Here is a 21,525-nt window from a genome sequence, read left to right on the forward strand (position 1 = left end):
CGTGGGGAAGGAACCCTTGCAGGGCGGACACCTGATGAAACCCCCCTTCGTCGACATGTGCCGCGAGGAGCATGGCACCAGAGGACAGAGTATTATCTCTGACAAACGCTATCAGAAAAAAGAAAAAAAGAGAAAGTTTTCCAGGAAGAGTGCGTGCAATTAGGCCGGAGACCTAACCCAGGAGCTCTGGTGAAAGCCGTCCGTTCACGTCTACGCCGAAAAGAGTAATGGGGAGAGGCACTGGGGGGCAGAGTTACGGGGGTGCATGCTCCCAGGGCTGCACACAAGCGCACATCTAAATTTAATGGGGAAGACAATTTTTTCTGGTGAAAAAGGTTCAGTTTCCCATCCCTAGCGAGGGACGCCAATACAGTATGGAGGAAAAGGGACGGGAGGTAGGAGTAAGGGGAATTAGGACGACAAGTAAACTTGTCACTACGCTGAGTAACATTTATTACTCATACATTCTGTCCCCTTTCCTCCATCCTGTATGGGCAATTCCACCGAATACCTTAACTGGGCGGGGACTGGGTACTGGTGTCTAAGGAATAGTGCCTGCAGAAAGCTGACGGCATAGCCCAAGTTGCTGCCTTACTGATTACCTCCCAAGAGGCATGTCCCAGGAAAGCCACTGCTGTAGCCTTTGCCTGCAATGTAGGTGCATGAATACCCCCTGGAACCTTTTTCTTCATACCGGTATATGTCTCTGAGATGACGAGTACCATCCACCTGGCAATGGAGGCCTTGGACTCTTGAGTCCCAGGACCAGAGCTCCCAAACGTGACAAACACCTCCTCTGACTTTCTGAATTGTCTTGACCGTGAGGGGAAGAATTTATGCACCCTCTGCAGATCTAGCAAATGCAGTTACTTCTCCACCTTTGACTGAGGGTTTGGGAAGAAGACCGGCAAACAAATCTCCTGGTTCAAGTGGAAGGAGGAGACCACCTTATGTAGGATTGTAGGGTGAGTTTGGAGGACCACATTATCCTTGTGGAAAACAGTGAAGGCTCGCAAGCTGGGAACTTGGATCTCAACGGACCCTCTGAGGATTTTAGCGCTACCAGCAAAATCACTTTAAGCATGTCCCATATGATGTCACCGAGGCCATAGGCTCGAAGGGTTTATGTTGCAAAGCTGATAACGCCACATTTAAAACCCAGATGGGATGAGGCCTGTCTACTGGCAGGAACAATCTTGACAAACCTTAAAGGTGAGCTTTGACCACTGGAATTGCAGCCGATAAAAGCCCCTCCTCAGAATTCTTATAGGGACTTAAGGCTGCAAAAATAAGTGCAGCAGTTGTCTACTTTGACCGCTGATTATGCAAGATGAGCAGGGAAAGACAGAACATCGTCCAAGAAGCAGGTAAGCAGGTCAAGCCCTTTGTCCTGAAACCAATGAAAATACCTGGTGCATGTACTCTTATATGTGCCGTGGTGGAAGCCTTCCTGGCCCGCTGGATAATCTGCCTGTTACTCACAGATACCTGAAAAGCCTACAACCTTAACTGATCAGGGGCCAGGCTGAGCGCTAGCCGGCCTGGTTCTGGGTGTACTGCTGCCCCCCACTGTTGCGTGAGGAATCCCTGGGCATGAACCGGCAGGGGGATGGGGCCTTGTTTTGTCAACTGCAGCAGGTGCGAGAACCAGACACTCAGAGGCCACTGAGGAGCTAAGAGGATCAATCTGCACCACAATGACATCCTGAACTTGCGGATGAGTTTCTGAAGCATAGGCGGGGAGGGAAGGCATAGCAACTGCGGTTGTTCCAACTGATTTGGAACACATGCATTAAAGAGCTGAGCCCCTGTCCCGTCCATGACAAAACATGCAACATTTGGCATTGTGCTGGGAAGCAGAAATTATAAATTAGTGACTGTAGTGAATAACGTACTCTTAGTCCATAGTCCCCTTTCCTCAATACTGCATGGGCGTCCCTCCTAGGGACGGGAGACAATCTTATTCACCAGAAAAAATCTTCTTCCCCTTTAAACTTAGAGGTGCGCACAGGTGCGGCCCTGGGAGCATGAGCTCCCCTGACTCCGGCCACCGGAGCCACTCCTCAGTCGCCATAGACACGTCAACAAGATTACCATTGCCTTATTACACCAGTTTTATTAGGGGGGGAGGATGGTGGGACGTATGGAGGAAAGGGGACTATGGACTAAGAGTATGTTAGTAACAACGATGAGTAACTTATTACTCTTGTGTCCCGTCCCCTTTCCTCCATACTGCACGGGCGATTACAATTGAATGTAGCCCCAGGGTGGAGAGGTGACCCTCCTTAAGAAAACAAGTTAATCACGGAGGGAGTGGCCCACATAGCTGCCCTGCTGATAACCTGCCACAGAACGTGTCTCTGGAATGCGACCGCCGTGGCCTTTGCCCTGATAGCGTGGGCGTGCATGTTTGCCGGAAGTGTCACTTGCTTCCCCTCATAGGCCTCCTTAATGGCTGCAGTCATCCATCTTGCTATGGAGGCCTTGGAAGCCTGGTATCCTGGCATTGACCCACCAAAGGTGATAAATAGAGCCTCGGATTTGCAAAAGCTCTTGGTTCTGTCCAGATAGAACTTCAGCACTCGCCTAACTTCTAAACAATGCAGGATCCTCTGAGCATCGTCCTTGGGGTGTGCAAAGAAAATAGGGATTACTATCTCCTCATTTAGGTGGAACGCAGAGACTACTTTAGGTAAGAACGCAGGATGCGTTCCGAGGACCACTTTGTCCCTATGAAAGGTAGTGTATGGCTCAGAAGCCACCAGATCTTGGATCTCCTTGCACGACGTGCAGACTTAAGACCCACCAAAAGAACTGTCTTCACGGTGACTAGCCTGATGTCCGCTGACGCCATTGGCTCAAAGGGTTTATGCGCCAAGGCGCCTAACACTATGTTGAGGTCCCACACGGGGTGTGGCCTCTTGATGGGTGGGTAGAGCCTACTGAGGCCCGTCAGATGTCTTTTAACCACCGGATTGGCGGACGAGTAAACGTCCTCCTCCGAGTTCCAATAGGCTCCGATGGCCGCCAGATAGGTGCGGCATGTGTCTATCTGCACTCCAGAAGGTGCAAGGTGTGCTGAAAATGAAAGCACATCGTTCAGAGCGCAAGTGAGAGGGTCGACCTCCTTAGATTCGGCCCAGTGGCAAAAGCTAGCCCACTTGCTTTTGTACTGGTTTCTAGTAGCATCGTTCCTAGCACCCTGAATGATGTCGAGGTTGGCCCGCGAGAGGCACAGATGCTTCAGTGTCACCTGCTCAGGAACCACGCTGCAAGGGCTAGCTACTGAGGGGTGGGGTGGATCACTGTGCCCCACTGCTGTGACAGGAGATGAGCGGGGAGTTGTATCAGAGGCTGGTCCGACAGGCTGAGTAGCTCCAAGAACCATGGCCTCACAGGCCACCACAGAACTATCAGAATGATGCCGAGGTACCGGGATCCTCTTATCTTGCAGATCACCCTGTGTACCAGTGGAGTAGGAGGGAAGGCATAGGCGTTCACGCCGTTCCACTGTATCTGAAGCGCATTGCCCAGAGAGCCTAGACCCTGACCCAGCCAGGAGGTGAACTGGAGCACTTCCTCTTGAACCAGGTGGCGAAGAGATCCACCTGAGGATGGCACCACCTGTTGATCTCCTGAAGGACCTGATCATTCAATTGCCATTCGTAATTGTCCACCCCCAGCCTGCTGAGCCTGTCCACCTACAGGTTCGGCTCCCCCGGGAGGAAGATCGCTGTCAGGTGAAGGTCACTCCCAGATGTTTACCGCCAGGGTGCATAGAGGACGGCACCTGGTGCCACCCTGCTTGTTGAGGTAGTACATGCTGGTGGAGTAGTCTGTCTGAATGAGCTCATTTTGCCACTGATGAGTGGTAGGAAGGCCTTGAGAGCCAGCCAGAAGACCTTCAGCTCTAGCCAATTTATATGGGCCTCCTGTTCCTGAAGGGACCAAACTCTGTGGACGCTCTGGTTGTCCAGGGTAGCTCCCCAGCCCGCCAAGGACACATCTGTGGTGATGGTAACCTGTGGTGCTGGTTGTCGGAAGGGTCTGCCTACCCTCATGTTGCAGTCTGTGCTCCACCAGACTAGGTCCTGGTGTAGGAAGGGAGGAATGGCGACGAGCTCAGCGTGTGAACCCCGCTCCGGATTCCATGAGGCGGCGAAGTGCAGCTGTAATCTCCTAATTTTGAGTCGCGTGTAAGGAAAATGCCGCCATGACACCCAAGAGGTGCTGGTACCACCATGCTGAGGTCTCCTCTCTGCTGACAAAATGACTCGTGGCCCCCCCCGATGGCTGTGATCTTGTCCTCCAGATGAGGCACAGGAACGTTAGACTGCGTCGATTCCAGCTGAGATTTCTTGAGATTGATTGAGAATCCCAAGTCATGTAGCGTGTTCATGAGGGCGGAGGAGGTATGATGGACTGCCTCCGGGGATCTCACCTTAATGAGCCAGTCATCCAGGTATGTATTGACATGGTGACCTTGGGCCCCCTAGAAGGGCTGCCACTGCATTCATAAGCCTGGTAAAAACCCTCAGGGCTGAATTGAGGCCAAAGTGTAGAACCTTGTATTGGAAATGGAAGCCCATGATCCTGAACCGCAGGAGGATCGATGGGGCTGCAAAATTGGGACATGTAGGTAAGCGTCCTTCAGATCCAGGGAGCACATCCAGTCTCCCCTGCACAGTGTCTCCGCAATAAGCGCTGGGGTAATTATCTTGAACTTTTGAAGCAGGAGGGAAAGGATTAGGATGGAAAGGTCCAACACAACTCTCAGGCCAGCCTGGTTCTTCTTGTGTAGGGCGAACATCCTGGAGTAGAAGCCCATACCCCGCTGGGAGGCTGGGACTTCTTCCACTGCCTGGCCTCTGGTTAATGGCTGTGAGCATGGCATCCACATTAGACTTACGAAGGTGCAGCAAGGCGTTGGAACAGACCTTCTTTCCATACGCCTCCAAGCTCTTCTCCTCCTTGCCTAGCAGAGCCGAGGACAAGGTGGCCGATGAAGACTGAGGCTTCAAGTATATGGAAGCCGCAGCAATCACTGAGGAGTGTTGTAGAGGGTGTGCCAACAAGAGTGAATCCACCTGCAACTGCCTGTACTTGGCATTGAGGTGCCTGTTGGTGGGCTGTACTGAATGGGGTTTCAGCCATCCCTTTTGGGCCAAGGCGACAACGTCCTTCTGCATCAGAATCCCTGTTGTAGTCATGGGCCTAGAGGGAGGACTTCGGCCAGGACCCCCGCCTCTGGTTGGTGAACCTCAGGTTGTGGAAGCCCCAAGTATTCAGCCATACCTACAAGTTGATCATGGAAGGCCTTGGCTGACGATGGTGTGTCAGGGTCGTCCTCCTCATCGGTCTCCACCAGGGTGTCCGACTGGTCTGGCGCCAGTGGAGGAGTGCTGGGAGCCGTAGGCTGCGGTGTGGGGACCGGAACCGGAGGCTAGTGTGCAACCGCCTGAACTGTAGGAGGCAGGGGTGCTGGAATCGAAGGACCCGGCATGGGCAGCTGGGGCTGCACAGGGGCCTGAGGCACCGGAGCCATAGGAGGAATGACTATGGGTGCTAGTGGGGGGACTGGAGGCAGCATGTCCCTGATCACAGATGGAGCCCATCTGGGGGGACCTCATCAGCATGAGGAGCTTCTCAAAAAACCTGTCCTTACAGGCTGGTGGGGTGGCAGGTGGTAGGCCACGTACCTGGTGAAGACCAGTCCCACCTGGACACTCGATCACCTACCTGCTCCCCCAAAGGGGTCGGTGTCGGACAAGCTGGTCATTGCCTTGAGGTGAAGGTACGATTGGTGGTGGCACCTTAGAGGGCGGAGGCCGTGGGATGGGATGGGATGCAGCACGGTTAGAGGAGGCGGCACCTCCAGTGTAGGCTACAGAGAAGGCCCTTACCCCATTCTCTGCCCCAACTGCGGCTGGAGCCCCTGCAGAGGTAGCTGCAGCGGTAGCATTTGGGGAATGACGTCATTGATAAGATCCTTTAGATAAGACGCAATCTGCTGAAATTTCATGAGCATCAGAAATCCTGTCTTTGCAAGCTGTCTGGTTGGGCTGATGCAGGCGGCAGGGTGCGGCCTTCAGAAGCGCTAGGCGTTCTTAGCAGCTTGCCCTTTCACGGCACAGGAATGGGGTATGCATGCCCCCAAGGGGGCCATCTTCCCAAAAGAAGCACTGCGCTAACACCCCCTGATGACAAAGGGCCCCCTTGTGCAGACCTCTCTGATGGAGAGGGCGCCACCTGCGGCCTCCTTGTCCATACCCAGGATGTCTGACCCAGTGAGATCTGATGCATGCTTGGCCGCCATTTTGTGTACCTGCACAGCCTCTTGCAGAATGCACAGTAAGCTAGAATCCGGCGCAAGGTCCTTCGAGGCAGTAGGAGCAGTGGGCCTTTTTTGGCCGGTGGTACAGAAAGTCTAGAACCAACCCGAAGTTGTACAACTGGTAGTTAGTTTTTCATGTCCAGACCTAGAAGCAACTTCGGAGGGAACTCTGGTAGGCGTTTTCTTCTCAGTTCTCAGACTGGTAGTAATTTCTTCACGTACAGTCACCCCCTCACGCTTATGCCCAGTTTCTGAGCCGGTGGACCTCTCACACCTTAGTGTGGTAGAAGAGCTGTGTCTCCCCGTTGTCCCCGGCCTAAGAGGGCCTATCAGCGCGTATGCCGGTAGCTCTAGGAGCCTCAGGAACCGACACCAGTGAAAGAGTCAGACTGATCCCTCCCGGCCGACGACTCCCAGGAATGGGTCGCCATGCTGGGGTGCCTTTGAAAATAATGGACTTACCTTCATGGTTTCGATGACTTGGCCACGAAGTCCTTGAGAAGGGGGAGACCTGTTGAAGATTTATCTCCACCTGGACAACCGATTCCTGAGGGAACTTGTAGCGAGAGCGCCACACGCTGTGCACGCGTCCCAATGGTGATCAGCCCCCAAGCATTCGAGGCAAAGCGCATGGGGGTCCGATGCCGGAAAGCACCGGGTGCACGCAGCGCACTTAGTAAAGCCTTCTACGACCGACATGCACCGGGGGAAGTGAGGCACCGAAGGACAGTAAAGAATATTTTAAAAGTTTGGGGAAGCACGTGAAGCCCCCAAAAAAAGATTGCCCCCGCAAGCTGCTAGGTCTGTTCCCAACCCGAGTGGAAAAAGGGACTAAGGTGAGGCGCTGCAGGGTGGGGCTAGGAGGCATGTCCATACCTGTGGTCGCGCCCCACGTGCTATACAAATTTAAAGGGGAAGCTAATTCTTTCGCTGCCAAAGGTTCTGGTACCATCCCCATTCGGGGGACACCCATACAGGAGAGAGGAAAGGGGACTAACGTATGTCTAACAAAGATAATAGAAGCCGGTCAATCAAGTTGCTGTCATGGCGTTGTTGCTGTTACAAGTAGTAATAGTGGTCACAATTTGAAAAATCCTTTCCTACCATCCACCAATGGTATTTGACAAACAGGCCCCTATCTTATATACCAAAGAAAGCAAACTAACCTTCCATCAGTTTCATCTTGCCCATCCACGTCAAAGCAAAGCCTCTTGAGTGGTTTTGGAGCATTACTACTTTCTGCCCCTCGTTTCAGCAAACGTTCAGTGCTGTTTAGCATCTGGTTTATTTTCTGGAATTTTTCAGCAGTCTAAATAAATATAAAACAAATTTTCAAATAAAAGAGTACATCAACATATACCAGAAATATATTGCATGGAAACGACATCTTTATATTTAAGAAATCACAATCTCTGAATCATTAATGGGCTTGACCACGTCCTGCCTGAAAAATGTAATTTCTTGACAACCCATTATTTTTCCCCACTGCACTATTTCCCTTGTTCCTTCCAATATGTATTCCTCACTTATCCACTATGGCGCTGCCAGTCTCAGGCATTCTGTTGGAACATAACGCACACAGAGTTCTTATTGCTGTTTCTATAGCTGTGGCCGTTGGTAGGGCTTGGTTGTACAGATCTGGATAGTATCCTCCTTCATAGAGGCTCCTACAACATTATAATCCTTTGACAGTACATCAACAAAAACATGCAGGCATTTGTGTGGCAAGTACTTTGAAAGGGCAAGAGTCATTTCTATCAGTCCAATGGCAGATGGATTACTCCAAGGAAAATAGCCCTGGTCACTACAGAGAGGGGGGAATCACCTTCTAGTATTCGAGATACATTTTATAGAAACATTTGTGAATAGGGTTCAGTCATTTATGAATCATTTTTTTTATTAAATAGCAATATTAAAACTTATTAAAAGAAAAACCTGTGTAAACTGCAGATAAAAACATGGCACGCATCCAGCTTAAGCAATAGAACCCACGGAGTGGGGGGAGGGCGCATTACTGGTCTGGTTACTCAGCCTTTGTAAATTAATAAAGGAAAAAACATATCCATGCTTGACGCCCAGAGAAATTGAAAACAAATATGTGGTCACAAGAGCCGAGGAAGATTAATGATGTAATGAAGATGTTTTATTTATATAGCGCTTTCGACAGTGAAAGCAGAAGTATTTTGCAGTTCAGCGGGCGGCAGGTAGAACTTGAGTTTTATTTCTGTTTTATTTTTGACGTGATTAAACATGTATTCCCTGTAAAGCCTGTGAAAAACACACTGACTTCACGATAGCGTACCAAATGCTTGAAATGGCCCGCAATACGCCTCTCCCAACGTCTCCTGTTAACATCACTGAAGGCATGGCATATGCAAGGGTTTTAGGCAGCACTGCGTAGGGGGCACCCTGATGCTCGAGAGCACGGTCAAGTAACCTGGGGGCAAGGAGGTCACAGGGGGAGGGGAAGGGCAGAACACATGCTGCAGACGCAGGTTTAGCCCCAAACCCTTCCCCTCTCACCCAGCTACAGGGGGGGGGGGGGACAGGCAGGATGAGGACCATAGCAGGGTGCCAAGGCACATTAGCAAGTGCCACACCCACACGCGAGATCAGGAAGGCAGTAAGTCACAGCAGGTGACCACCAATAGGTGCAAGCTGCCGTCGGCGCCAGCCGGCCTGGGGCGTCGCACAGCCGCCCCCACAAACATGTATTGCCTAGCGCAAATCTGCGAAGATAAAAGGGGCTGCCTGCCTGCGCAGCAAGAAACACAATCCTCAGTACTCTGTACGGAGCACTGCAAGTAATCTGCGTACGCAAAAGGCTTTTCTTGTTCTGGGGCATGCGCTGCTCTCTGAACCTCTGCCCGTGAGCTTTACCTTGCTCCGATGGCTCTGGTTCAACATGTACAGTTTGGCTGTACACCTAGTCCAACTTCCTGTGAGCTTTAACTGGCTTTCGGAGCATTTGGCCTGCACTAGCTGCGTTTGCTTACCAAAAGCTTCACTTGTTTCAGCAGCTTAAGGACAGCGTTTTCGTGTCGGTAACGGGTTGCCACGGCCTGCCGGGGGAAGCGGCTGACACCGGGGGAAGCGGCTGACACCGGGGGAAGCGGCTGACATTCTTATGTTTGCACAGACTGGTGCAAGCAGTGACAACGGGCGTCTCCCAAGGTTTTCGGCTGCCCCATTGGTGGCAAGCAGTGAGGAGCAGCGAGGAAGAGGCTGCAAAATGCCGGGGAGGAACAAACAAACCAGCAAGCATTGCTCGGCAAAGGCATGCAGGGCTAGGGTGCCTGTGGTGAAACAAGGTAACATATGCTCGGGATTCAAGCATACGGAACACGCTAAAAGCAAGTACTTTAGCTGGGAAGAAATAGAAGCCCGGCACAGTCGGGAGAGCAAATTGTTTTCTTCACAGCAGAGTTCAAGTAAAAAAAAAAAAAAAAAAAAAAGGAGGTCACTACAGCAACCAAGCGGTAATAGGCAGAGACAGCATGCAAAGAAAAACACAACCGACACACACGCAGAAGGTTTTTATTCCTTTAGCATTTGACCTGCTAATATTGTCTGGGAGTTTTGCCTGGCTTGGGACAACGGACCTCCTGTTCCCGCATTGGTCGAGTGCGGGCTGACACGGACACCGTGAGCTTCACCCTGCTCCGGTGACCAATATTGCCCGTCAACTTCCACACCTGGTGTATGAAAGGGAGAATCTAAACCCCCGCGAGACGGCGTGCAAAGGAAAAAGGGACATGCCATGGTAAGAATTGATGGTGGTTTGCGTTCCCTGAAATGTTTTAAACTCTGGTGTATGGGCAAGTTAAGGGTCTGGCCAATTTTCGCCTCACTGGGACCGGGTAAGGTTCGGTAAAATGGGGACTTCCCATAATGTACATAGATTTCTGAAACTGGAGGATGGAATAAGCCATGGAATGAGCGAAAGGGTGGCTTATGTGCAAGTAAAGGGCACGGCCGTGAACGTCCCATAACTGCCCCGTGGGGAAAGGAAGCTGCGGATACGCAGGCAAGGTTCTAGCGAGTGTACGCATCCCTTGAGAGTCTAAGCTATGCTGCAGCTTATAGATCTTGCGCAAATGGGCAAAGGTTTGTAAACTGCAGGATTCCCAAATGACAGGCGGCTAAGGGGAGAGTTAAACGCTGGCGTGCACGCACTGACAAAGCATGCACTGATAGCAATGGAATGTAGTGAAGTACAACTGGTATGTCTGGCCATCAAACACGGCACCACGGCCACGTAAGGTGGGCAAGCGGGTGCACGCAATAGGTAAGGTACCATAAGGTACACGCAATCGGTAAGGCCGGAGGATGCCGCAAGTGTACTAATAGCGGGAAGTTACAGAGGTGCCATTTGAGCGTTGGGATTAACAGACCTGGACACTGTGCCAGGGTCTGGTGGGCAATTGGCCTTCAGTAATACCAGTGACGATGTAGGCTATGGCCACTGGGTGCCAGGACTAGGTGGTCCCACCGGCAAGTGTTAGGGGGCACCTATCGTGCCAGCGTGATCTCCAGTGGTGACTGTGAAATCAGGTTAATGGGGGGGGCCCAGTACTGCCCCAGTTAGAGCCCCCCACCCCATAGCATGGGGGGTTCACAACTAAGTGATCTTTGGACTCGTGAGAGCATGTGCAACCTGCAGGCAGGCGGGCACGTCTGCGGCCTAGTATCACCTAGGGGGAAGGATGGTACAACTATAGGATACAGCAGTCTCGGGACTGGTTGACATAGAAGTGGGGATGAATTAGATAAAAGGTTTAAGGTATGAGTAAAGTGGTAGGGCAGAGTTAGGACAAAAGGAGCGAAGGTATGGGGGCATTGTGGGCAGCGAAAGCCACCTCCAAAGCGTGGCAGAGTATCGGGGCGGTCCTAGCCAATGAGGGACGTTCACGCTGCAGCTTCGGCGGCAGCGGCTCAGGATTGGCCGGGCTCGAGCCAAATCCTTCGACGGGCACTGACTTTCCTTAGGGCTCTAGGCCAGCAACCTCCTTATCAGTGCCCCTAAGTGTCCTACTGGTAGTAACCGATGTTCTCCTGGTAGTAACCAGGAGCGTTGTCAGCTTGTGCCAGTGGCATATATGGGACAGTGTCCTACTGGTAGTAACCAGAAGCGTTGTCAGCTTGTGCCAGTGGCAAAACATGGTGACACGGTCACCCTTACCTGACTGTATGTAATTTGTGGCTGGGACCGTCCCAAGTTTATTGTTTTGCTCCAAATAAACCTGTGACCTTTTATGTTCCAAAGAACCATACAAATGTCTGTGGTTATTTCATCATGTGTGTTATACTGGCTACAGGAGGTGGGGGTGTCCAATGGGGATCTCCCCGCTAAGAGGCTGACCGGCCCCCGTAGGGGGCGCTAGAGGGACAGCCTACATAGCGGGCTGTCCCCTCTGGCCACCCCCTTCTGGGGGTTGGTCTAGCCTCTAGTCTTCCTCCTTCTAGACGGAGGAGGCGTCCCCAGGGACCTGGCTTCCGGCCGGGTTTCTCTGGGAACGCTTATAAGGGCGGGAGCTGCGGGCAATCAGTCTTTTTAGCCCAGCATCTCCCGCCGTGTGATGATACCCACCCACCCACACCAGATATGAGTAAAGGTCAGGGTGCGATATGATAAAAGGTCAGAGGACATAAGGTTTAGCATAAAGCGGTGCAGATCTTCTTAAAGTAAATAAAAGTTTGGTAAGATCAGGGTGAGGCGTTCGTATCACCGACAAAAAATATTTAGGTAGAAATCGTGATTAAGTATACTGATAAGATAATTGTATTGTGTTGTGTGAATTGTTCCTAATTTTCTTCTTTTGTTACAGGTGGAGTATCAGGGCGGTCCTAGCCAATGAGGGACGTTCACGCTGCAGCTTTGGCGGCAGCGGCTCAGGATTGGCCGGGCTCGAGCAAAATCCTTCGACGGGCACTGACTTTCCTTAGGGCTCTAGGCCAGCAACCTCCTTATCAGTGCCCCTAAGTGTCCTACTGGTAGTAACCGGTGTTCTCCTGGTAGTAACCAGGAGCGTTGTCAGCTTGTGCCAGTGGCATATTTGGGACAGTGTCCTACTGGTAGTAACCAGAAGCGTTGTCAGCTTGTGCCAGTGGCAAAACATGGGGACACGGTGACCCTTACCTGACTGTATGTAATATGTGGCTGGGACCGTCCCAAGTTTGTTTTGCTTCAAATAAACCTGTGACCTTTTATGTTCCAAAGAACCTTACAAATAATGTCTGTGGTTATTTCATCATGTGTGTTATACGAGGTGGGGGTGTCCAACGGGGATCTCCCCGCTAAGAGCTGTGACATGCTGCAAAGGGGAAGTTGCGAAGGATCAAGAGGCCCCCGCCACTCTTACCAGGTGCGGGGAGCTCCAGCAAAACTAGTCAACAATATCACATTCAGGCTAGCACATGGACAACAGGGCTGGTTTTGGAAGCAAGACTGTGCGGAACAAAGAGGATCGAATCCCGGATCCGCCCCATAGGAAGCTTATAAAATAAATACTTTTCTTACACAAGGTTGCGTAGGCTGGCTAAAGGACGAAGGGAGGGGGTCCAGGTGAGGATAAGCTAACACGATTCCACCCGCTCTCAATGTTTTGCCGCACAGTGGCGAGCGGAACAAGCACTGCTGATATTAGTGCCGACACAATGAAGCCGCAAGGTTGGACTTGCACTCCCAGTTAGAGTTTGGCAGAACTAGAATAGTACTGGTTTTTGTAACGCAGCACTGCAACACTCAGACTGGTCAGTACTGGGATTATACAAAACACAATGAGCAGAGACAGGGTGGTGTTTTTTTCTTAGCAATGTAACAGTTTTCTTAGCAACCAAATCACGTGCACTGGTGGAGACATCAGAAGTACAAAAGGCAGAAATTCGAACCTACAGACAGACCCTTTTTGCAACAAGCGCAGTAACCCATTGAACCACCTTACAACCCAGTTTTACATGTTCATATAGTGCAGTGGTTAAGTATCCGTCAGCAACAAACGTCCAAAAAACAGGAGAACAAGTATGCGGCAGAGAATGGCTAATCCCCCACACTAACGTGAGATGGGGGTTTAGATTCTATTAAAGACAAGGAGGCGATTATTATGCATTACAATCTTTACTCTGAAACCACAGCAGCAAAGAAAAAACTTTTACAAACAAAAAAGTTGTAAAGCACAGAACTAAACAGAGTTCAATGTCACTGTAAGGGAGCTCCCCAATCCATCATGGAGGACAGGTCATGCCCTGCAGGAGACCAATGAGCAGGGACCCTTCCTTATATAAGTCCATTACTCTAATCCCAATTCCTCTTTCTGTAGCTGTCTTGAACCAACGTCCACTGCACAGATCAGATGATAAATGATGAAGGCAAATCCAGCGAAGCTCTCGTACCACGCACTCCATAACTTGTAACTGCGAACCACACTCCTGATCAGAACCTCAACTCGTGGCTGTAAGAACAACAAGCAAGGGTGGTTGGGAAAAACAACAAACCAAAGAATGTTCTCTCTTGAACCACCTGTGTACATGTGTGTCACAATTGTCATATCATACCCAGGGCGGGTGGGTGGGATAATAATCGCCTCCTTGTCTTTAATAGAATCTAAACCCCCATCTCATGTTAGTGTGGGGGATTAGCCATTCTATGACAAGACAGGAGGCTCATATTATGCAAGTTCAAAGCCTTGCATCTCATTAGTACAACATGATCCATACAATAGAGCTAATATAATAAAACAATATAATAAAATGATAGGAAAGGAAAAACATTTTTATTTCTTTAAAATGCATTCATTAAATCAATCAGCTGACCGCAAGAGAATTGTCCAACACTAGGTTGCCTGAAAAACTGTCTAAGGCATCGTCAAATCCACTGCAAGAAAACAGGAAATTGTGCCAATTCCAGCATTCCTTACAGGCCGCCAAAACCAACTGGTTAAAGAGGGGAAAAACCCTTGAACAAAGTTTTCCTATACTAATAGGTTAGGACAAAACTCATCTGAAATAAACGCCTCCGTTGTCCAATCAAACATTTAAAACACTTAATTCATACCATCTTTGGGAACCCAGAAAGCAAACCAAAGAAAAATAAGCACCTAGCTCTCCTGGAGATAAAGAAAAGTACCCCATAGGGGTGAAAGGCTTGTAGGTTCCATCCCATGCATAAAAGGAAGATATCGCATTAGAAACAGGCATGTCACATAACTACACTGGGGAACTAAGAGGGAAAGAATCTTCAAAGAGGTAAAATGGGAGTAAAAAGTAATTTTATAAATTTGGAACAGGACGACTCATCCTGAGCGGAGCTGAAAAGCAATAGACCTAACCCACAATTGTCTTCAGACATATGTGTATACTAGCGAGGGATGTCTTCTGGAGGCAGAAGCAGAATGGAAGAGAGGGGCCCCACCTGAGAAACTAAACCTGTCAAACATCCAACACGGAGACCTTCAGACCTCCCGAACACTTGAAGAACTCTGCTACCATGACAAGAGGCAGATATTTATAAACCTGATCCTTAAGAGGCCAAACTTGGCAAGGAGAAAAATGTATCTTACATCCAATCGCTACCATTATAGTGATATCTAAAACCCCCTTGAAGATATGCCCGGTGCTTGAACCTTGTTCCCTCCTCCCTGGTGATAAATCACCTAGAGGATCAAAACTAACCGAAGGAGGACACCAAAATTCCAAAGTCTTAACAAGACTCTAAACTGCAAAGAAGTGATCACTACATAGTTAAACTGAAGTTGCACACCAGAAGAGGTTTAACCTCTATTTCAGTCAATTTGGAGAGCCTTGAAGCTCACAGCACCCCGAGCTGGTACCTTATTGTAAAAACAAACTCTTGTGAAAACCCAAAGGTCCACCTGCCATGCAGGTGACTAGGAGAATCAAGTCATTAACGAAATAGAATATCCCAGCCCTCTGGGAATCGTAGTGGCAGACACCTTCTGATAGTTAATGTAGAGGCGCTGGAACGCACCGTGATAGAGGGTCATAATAACTTGGAAGGGAGATTAGTATCACTCCCAGACCCCTCTATCCCACCAAGGGATATTTAGCCTTCACAAATGAGGAGAACCCTCCCCCACTTAACCAAGGGAAAAACCTTGCAACCCAGAAGAAGGCTACCCTGAGGACCACATTAAAACCCCGCTTTTATAGACACACAATCACAAACACACAACATTAGTACATCTGTTTTGTGTTATTAACAATATCATTGACAATCATTTTATTAATATCAGTTGAACTTTTTTGTTTTGTTGAAATGTCACACATGTACACATTCAAAACACCATTCTCAGAATGAAACATATGCTTGTTTACTGTGCATGTGCCAAGTGATTACCTAAGTGATAACAGGCATTGGACCCAATTTGTAGATCTGTGCACATACCTATGCAGAAAATGGGTGTTTGAAAATAAGGCAGCATGTTCAAGATGATTAACAATAGAGATTAAGTTGAAGATTTTGGCTACAAAAAAAAAGAAGAAAAAAAACCCGCTTTTACACCCTTAAGAGAAATAAATACACTCTAGCACCTCTAACCAATCCCCTGACGGTGGTGGACAGGCTCCGCTTAACCTATTGAAATACCAGGAATTAGCGCAAAGGAAAGTAACTGACGGGAGGGAAATGCTCAGTGCGAGTCTGCACTGGCCCCAAGTCAGAACTCCTGTACAAGGAAAACCAGCAAACCATCGGGAGATACTCCAAGAGGTGTATATCATGAAACAATCTCCCCCAGGAATGATGAGCATGGGAATGAGGGGGAAAAGAACTCAGGGAAAATTATCAATGCCTCGTAAATGCAGGTTGTGAAAGAAATCTGGGACCACTGTCCCTTCAACCCTGAGGAGTCTCTGTATTCGTGTGAGGCTGACTGGCCACTAAGGGAATCAGGGGAAGGAAAAATTAAGCACATTGTCCATAGCAAAACAGTACTTATACAATACTACGAACCCTCAGGTATATGAGTGGTGCATATCACTCGAACAATGTGTGGCGTGAGGTGTTCACTTTTCGATCTCATCGGGATAAAAGACTGATTTAGACCCTTCCAAAATTAGGAACCTGTATCAGTAGGGTCAGCACGGATGTGAAAACCAGCACTCTATTCGGTGCACTGTAGAAAATATATATATGTCTATATATATACAACGAAAGAGGTTAAGCAACGCTCTTGAGGGTACAGAAGCCTGCTTGAACTCCTCAAGCAGAGGAGAAAGTGCAACACACTGTTAGACTGTTAATTGAACCACAGGCCAAGTTTTGGGAGGAAAACCATGGGCAGGCGTCATAAAGTTATTATTTGGCAACTTGTTTATCTGATATCATCAAGTGTTTCCCAAACATTTCCTCCAAGTAGAACATGGTTGCTCAACTCCACGCAACAAACTGAACAGTTACCCTCGAGCTGACCCTGACTCCACCAATAGTTCAATAGAATAATAAATTTCCAAAGGGACAAATAGCAAGGGAAACCCCGTCCCCACTAAAGAGAGCCTCAAGCTCTGCAGACCTCAATAGAGGCATAACGCATCATCTTTTCTTCCTCATGTTGGGAAAAAAATACTGCAGCTTAATCAGCATAGGTATTGGGTGGAGCAATTGATATTGGGGAAAGCAAACCTAAGGAAAGGACTGAGTTGTCCTGAAACTAACTACGGTAAAGGGCGACAGAATTTAACTAAAGACGAAGGTCAACACCAGTGGCTAGAGAGGAAGGTACAACCCCCCAAATGGGTTTATTTACAACAACCTCCACACACTTTTCCTTAAAGTATTTAATTAATAGATAATATAAAATATATAAAATAAAATATATAAAAATATATACAATATATAAAATATCCAAAGCAGATGGGTTACGCCCTCACAGGGGTCCGAACCCCCGGCCCTTATACAAGGTGATACTTACTGAGCCATCCGGGCTAATGACAATTCTGAAAACGCAAATGTGTTCCAGGCAACACTTAAACATATTGTTTAGCAAAAGAGTACACTGAGTAAGTGCACCTCAACTGCTCACCCCAGCAGGGCGTGGCAACCAGCAGTACACGAGGGGGTACCTCGCAATAGAATCCAGGCAAAGCCTGAAACCGAGCAGGATACGGCATGTTTACAGGAAAAACAATGACATCTGCCATATGCAGCATCTAAAAGCTGCAGACCTTAATACACTGAGCAAGTTCACCTCCAACTGCTCGCCCGAGTAGGGTGTGATACTCAGCAGTACACGAGGGGTAACCTCGCATTAGAACTCGGGCAGAACCTGAAACCGAGCAGGTTAATGCACACACCGGTTAAGGTAATTACTAAAGTTGCCGACTTTAAGGGAGGAAAACACTGAGTACGTGTACTTCCAACTGCTCACCCAAGCAGGGTGTGGAACCAGCAGTATACAAGGGGTCACCTCGCAGAAACACAGGCAAACCTGCTACCGAACAGGTGACTGCACCTTCCCAAGGAAGATAATGACCACTGCCACCAGCAGCACCTAAACAAAAGAAACTGTCAAGCTTAAGGGAGGAATACACTGAGCAAGTGTATCTTAAACTGCTCAACCGGGAAGGGTGTAGTAACCAGCAGTACACGAGGGGTTAACCTCGCAATAGAAGTCTGGCAGAACCTGAAACCGAACAGGTTATGGCACCCACAGTGAAGGCAAAACACCCAACTTAATAATAAGTAAAATAATAAGTAAATAAACAGCAGATTGGCAGCATATGAGGCACTTCAGTAGGCGAACTAGAGTTAATAAAAGCTGAAATATCAATATAACACACATGGAAGCGCTCAACTGTAAAGAGATCCCCAGAACAGGCCTAGCCTGTGTGCACGTAATGTCATACGCGAGCAGCGTATAAATAGACAAAACCCACACACGCGACACGTGTGAAGTGAATGACTCTACAAAGAGCTGCAGTCATTACAGCCGTGACGCGCGTCGGTCAGAAGCTGAGCTTCTTTAACAGACCGCGCGCGTCACCAAACACATGAGTTAAATGCGTGCTGACTCCTGCAGCCGCGAAAGAGAACAAACTTCCTCTGAGGGAAACAAAGGATTTCACGCGTCCCCAACCACCTGGGAAATGCGCTCTGGCTCCGGGGACTGGGCAGCCGCTTAAAAATAACTTCCCTTCAGGGAAAAAAGAAAATCACGCAAAGCCGCTGCCTGATTTTATGAGGCAGGCGAATCATAATGAAAGTGAACACGGCGAGAAGGCCACCCAGGGCAATATGAAAACCAAAACCCTGCAAAAGCAGAACATTTGCAGCAGAGCCGCCACAATGTATCAATGTGACCTTGAGGTCCGCGTTCGAACGCGAACATAGCAGTAAGCAAATTACCAACAGAACATGAAAAAACATGACCTTTTCACCAGCACAGTGTAATAGAAACACCAAACTCTTCAATATAAATAACATAAATAACATTCTAAACTCCATAATTCAACACTAAGGCAAGAACTAGGAGTGACTTAGCAGTGGATTTCAGCAGCAAAGAAAGAGGAATTGGGATTAGCGTAATGGACTTGGAAGGGTCCCGGCTCATTGGTCTCCTGCAGGGCATGATCTGTCCTCCATGATGGATTGGGGAGCTCCCTTACAGTGACATTGAACTCTATTTAGTTCTATGCTTTACAACTTTTTTGTTTGTAAAAGTTTTTTCTTTGCTGCTGTGGTTTCAGAGTAAAGATTGTAATGCATAATATGAGCCTCCTGTCTTGTCATAGAATTCCTCATCAGGTAAGGAAATGAAAATCGCAGAGAAAGGCAGCGCTGGAAGAAAAGGGTTGACAACAGCAGCATAAGGAAAGCAGCAAGCCAGTCAACAAGGAAGCAGAAGAGGAGCAATCAAGAGAAGAAGAGTAAAAGTAAGATGGACAAGCAAACAGTCAAGGAACGGCGAATGAGAGGAAAACCCGAAAGTGGTTTACACAACACTCCGAACGGAGTGCAACAGCATTATTTGGTGTACGCAGGATACTGCAAACACAACAGCAAGCAATGCTCTTACAACCCGTCATGGGCACATGAAAAACTCGATATCCAGAAATGAACAAAGGAACAGCCAAGGTAGTGCGAAGAAAAGGAGAACCTGAAAGATGAGGGTTTTTGGTCCCCACAACACTGCGAACAGAGCACAAACAGCATTATTCTGTGTACGCAGAATCCTGCGAACACAGCAGCAAGAACACAGCGTAATGCTGATACAACCCAGCATGGGCACAGGAAAACCCGCAATCCAAAAATTGGCAAGGAACTACACAAAATATGGCGAATAAAAAGAGGACCTGAATGAAAGGGCCCCAGTTAACACAACACTCCAAATGGAGCGCAGAAAACAGTCTGCGTATGCAGATTACGGCAAATAAAACAAAAACACTGCATGGTGCTGTTACAATCAAGGAGAAACCGTAAGAAGAGTATACAGGTCACACAACACTCCACACAGAGCGCAGCAAAATTATTGTGTGCACAGAATATGGCAAATACTGTGACTAGTGCAATGCACGGTGTGGCAGCGCTGGGGCAAAGACTCACGAAAACCAACCCGAGATCAGGCAGTCACAAGGCGGTAGCAGGAAAGAGGGTAAGTAGCCAAGTACAGTAGGTGCCAAATGCGGGGTATAAGCCGAGCCCACCAAAAAACACTGCGTTTTTTTGCCTCCCACTATCTACTGTTACTAGTCCATGTGGACTCAGGGGAGGGGTGTTTTCCACACCAGGGTGCTAAGGCACATCTACAAGTGCTGCACCCACATGCACGAGAAAAGCAGGAAGAGGGCAAATGGGCAACAAAAGGTCACAACAAGGTGATGATGGCCGTTGGCGCCAGCCGGCCGGGGGCACTAGAAAGCCCCCACGAGATATGCATAGCCCAGGGCAAAATTACAGGGATAAAAGGAGCCACTGGAGAAAGAGACATCAAGTCACTGGTACTCTGCACGGAGCACCGCAATTGAGTGGCGGACTGGCTCGGGGCCAGTTGGGAGGCCAGTATATAACGTAATAACATTTGCAAGGGATAGAACCAGAAGCTGGTCGGATAGCACAGCGAGACACATGTTCGAATCACGGCAAGACCAAACTCAGCCCTTTATCCTTCCGAGGGTTCATAGCGCAATATAAAATGCGAATTATTATTGATTTGTGGGCAAACTTTACCCCAGATGACAAAATGTAATAAATATGTGCAACCCAGCCACTTAAGGAAGCAGCTCAAGGGGATGCTGTACCACTGCACACAAACAATTTGGGCTTTCTAACAGGGAAGCAAAAAGGGTTGTTATGCATGGGCCCAATCCAGCTAAAGGTAAGAGGAAGAAGGGGAGTAGAACTGGCAGCACAGTAGAGTGAACAAGCAGCCAGTAGTAATGATGACAGCTCAGAATACCAGACGCAGGCAATGGTCCCCAGCAAAACTTGCCCAGCGGCGTTTTTTGCTATGAACAAGGGAGTCACATACCACCAGACAGCCGTGTCAAGCAGCGTCAGAGGTAGATTTAAACACAATATGATATGGCATTTATAACGCGCCTATACACAAGTGTTTCAAGGCACGACGAGGATAGGGAGGGGGAACAGGGGGAATACAGAGACAACGATCTTACTAGGCCAGGTGACATTGAGATCACGCAAGTGCAGGGTAGGGGGGGGGGGAGGGAAAAGTGCAGTACATAGAATAACAGTAAAATAAAGACAGTAAAGACAAATAAAAAGTGTTCGGCCAGTGCTAGGGTAAGTGCAGATATCAGGTGTCAAGTGCTGTTAGGGGGCTGTAGGGATACAGAAACAGTCCCCGAGTGCAAGGGTTACCAAGGGGGCAGTGCAGGTGTGCAACTGGCGGGGGAGGGGACCTGGGCCCGAGATCAGAGGGTAGCCAGGTAGCTAGCAGTGCAGTTCCAGTTTCAGCCAGGAGATCAGCAGGGGAGCGGAGGAGAGAAAGCAGAAGCAAAGAGGAGGGTCTTGAGGTGCTTCAAGCACCGGAGATGGTTCTTCTAAAGTTTCAGAGAGGCAGGGAGGCTGTTCCAGAGGGAGGCCCCAGCAGAAGAAAGATCTACCACAAAATTGTTGCTTGGAGAAACGACTGACCCTGAGGGAGTTGCAGGCGGATAAGCGAAGATCGAGAAGGAAGATATTTAGGAAGAGAGAGTTGAAGGTATTGAGGCCCCAG

At 48.9% G+C, this 21,525-nt stretch overlaps 1 protein-coding gene across 3 annotated transcripts in view; it reads right to left on the reverse strand.

The window, feature by feature from the left end:
- Window positions 1-21,525, reverse strand: part of RB1 (RB transcriptional corepressor 1) — a 2,466,185-nt gene that overhangs the window by 92,328 nt on the left and 2,352,332 nt on the right. For 2 of the 3 annotated variants that reach the window (XM_069639386.1, XM_069639387.1), the window contains one exon: window positions 7,501-7,643. The exons of the other annotated variant lie outside the window; for it this stretch is intronic. In XM_069639386.1, coding sequence (XP_069495487.1) covers window positions 7,501-7,643 — 143 coding nt within the window. The remainder of the gene's footprint in view (window positions 1-7,500; window positions 7,644-21,525) is intronic. 3 annotated transcript variants of the gene reach the window in all.

Source organism: Ambystoma mexicanum, chromosome 7q (assembly GCF_040938575.1).
Source record: "Ambystoma mexicanum isolate Mex_15411 chromosome 7q, UKY_AmexF1_1, whole genome shotgun sequence".
Taxonomy (NCBI): Eukaryota; Metazoa; Chordata; class Amphibia; order Caudata; family Ambystomatidae; genus Ambystoma; species Ambystoma mexicanum.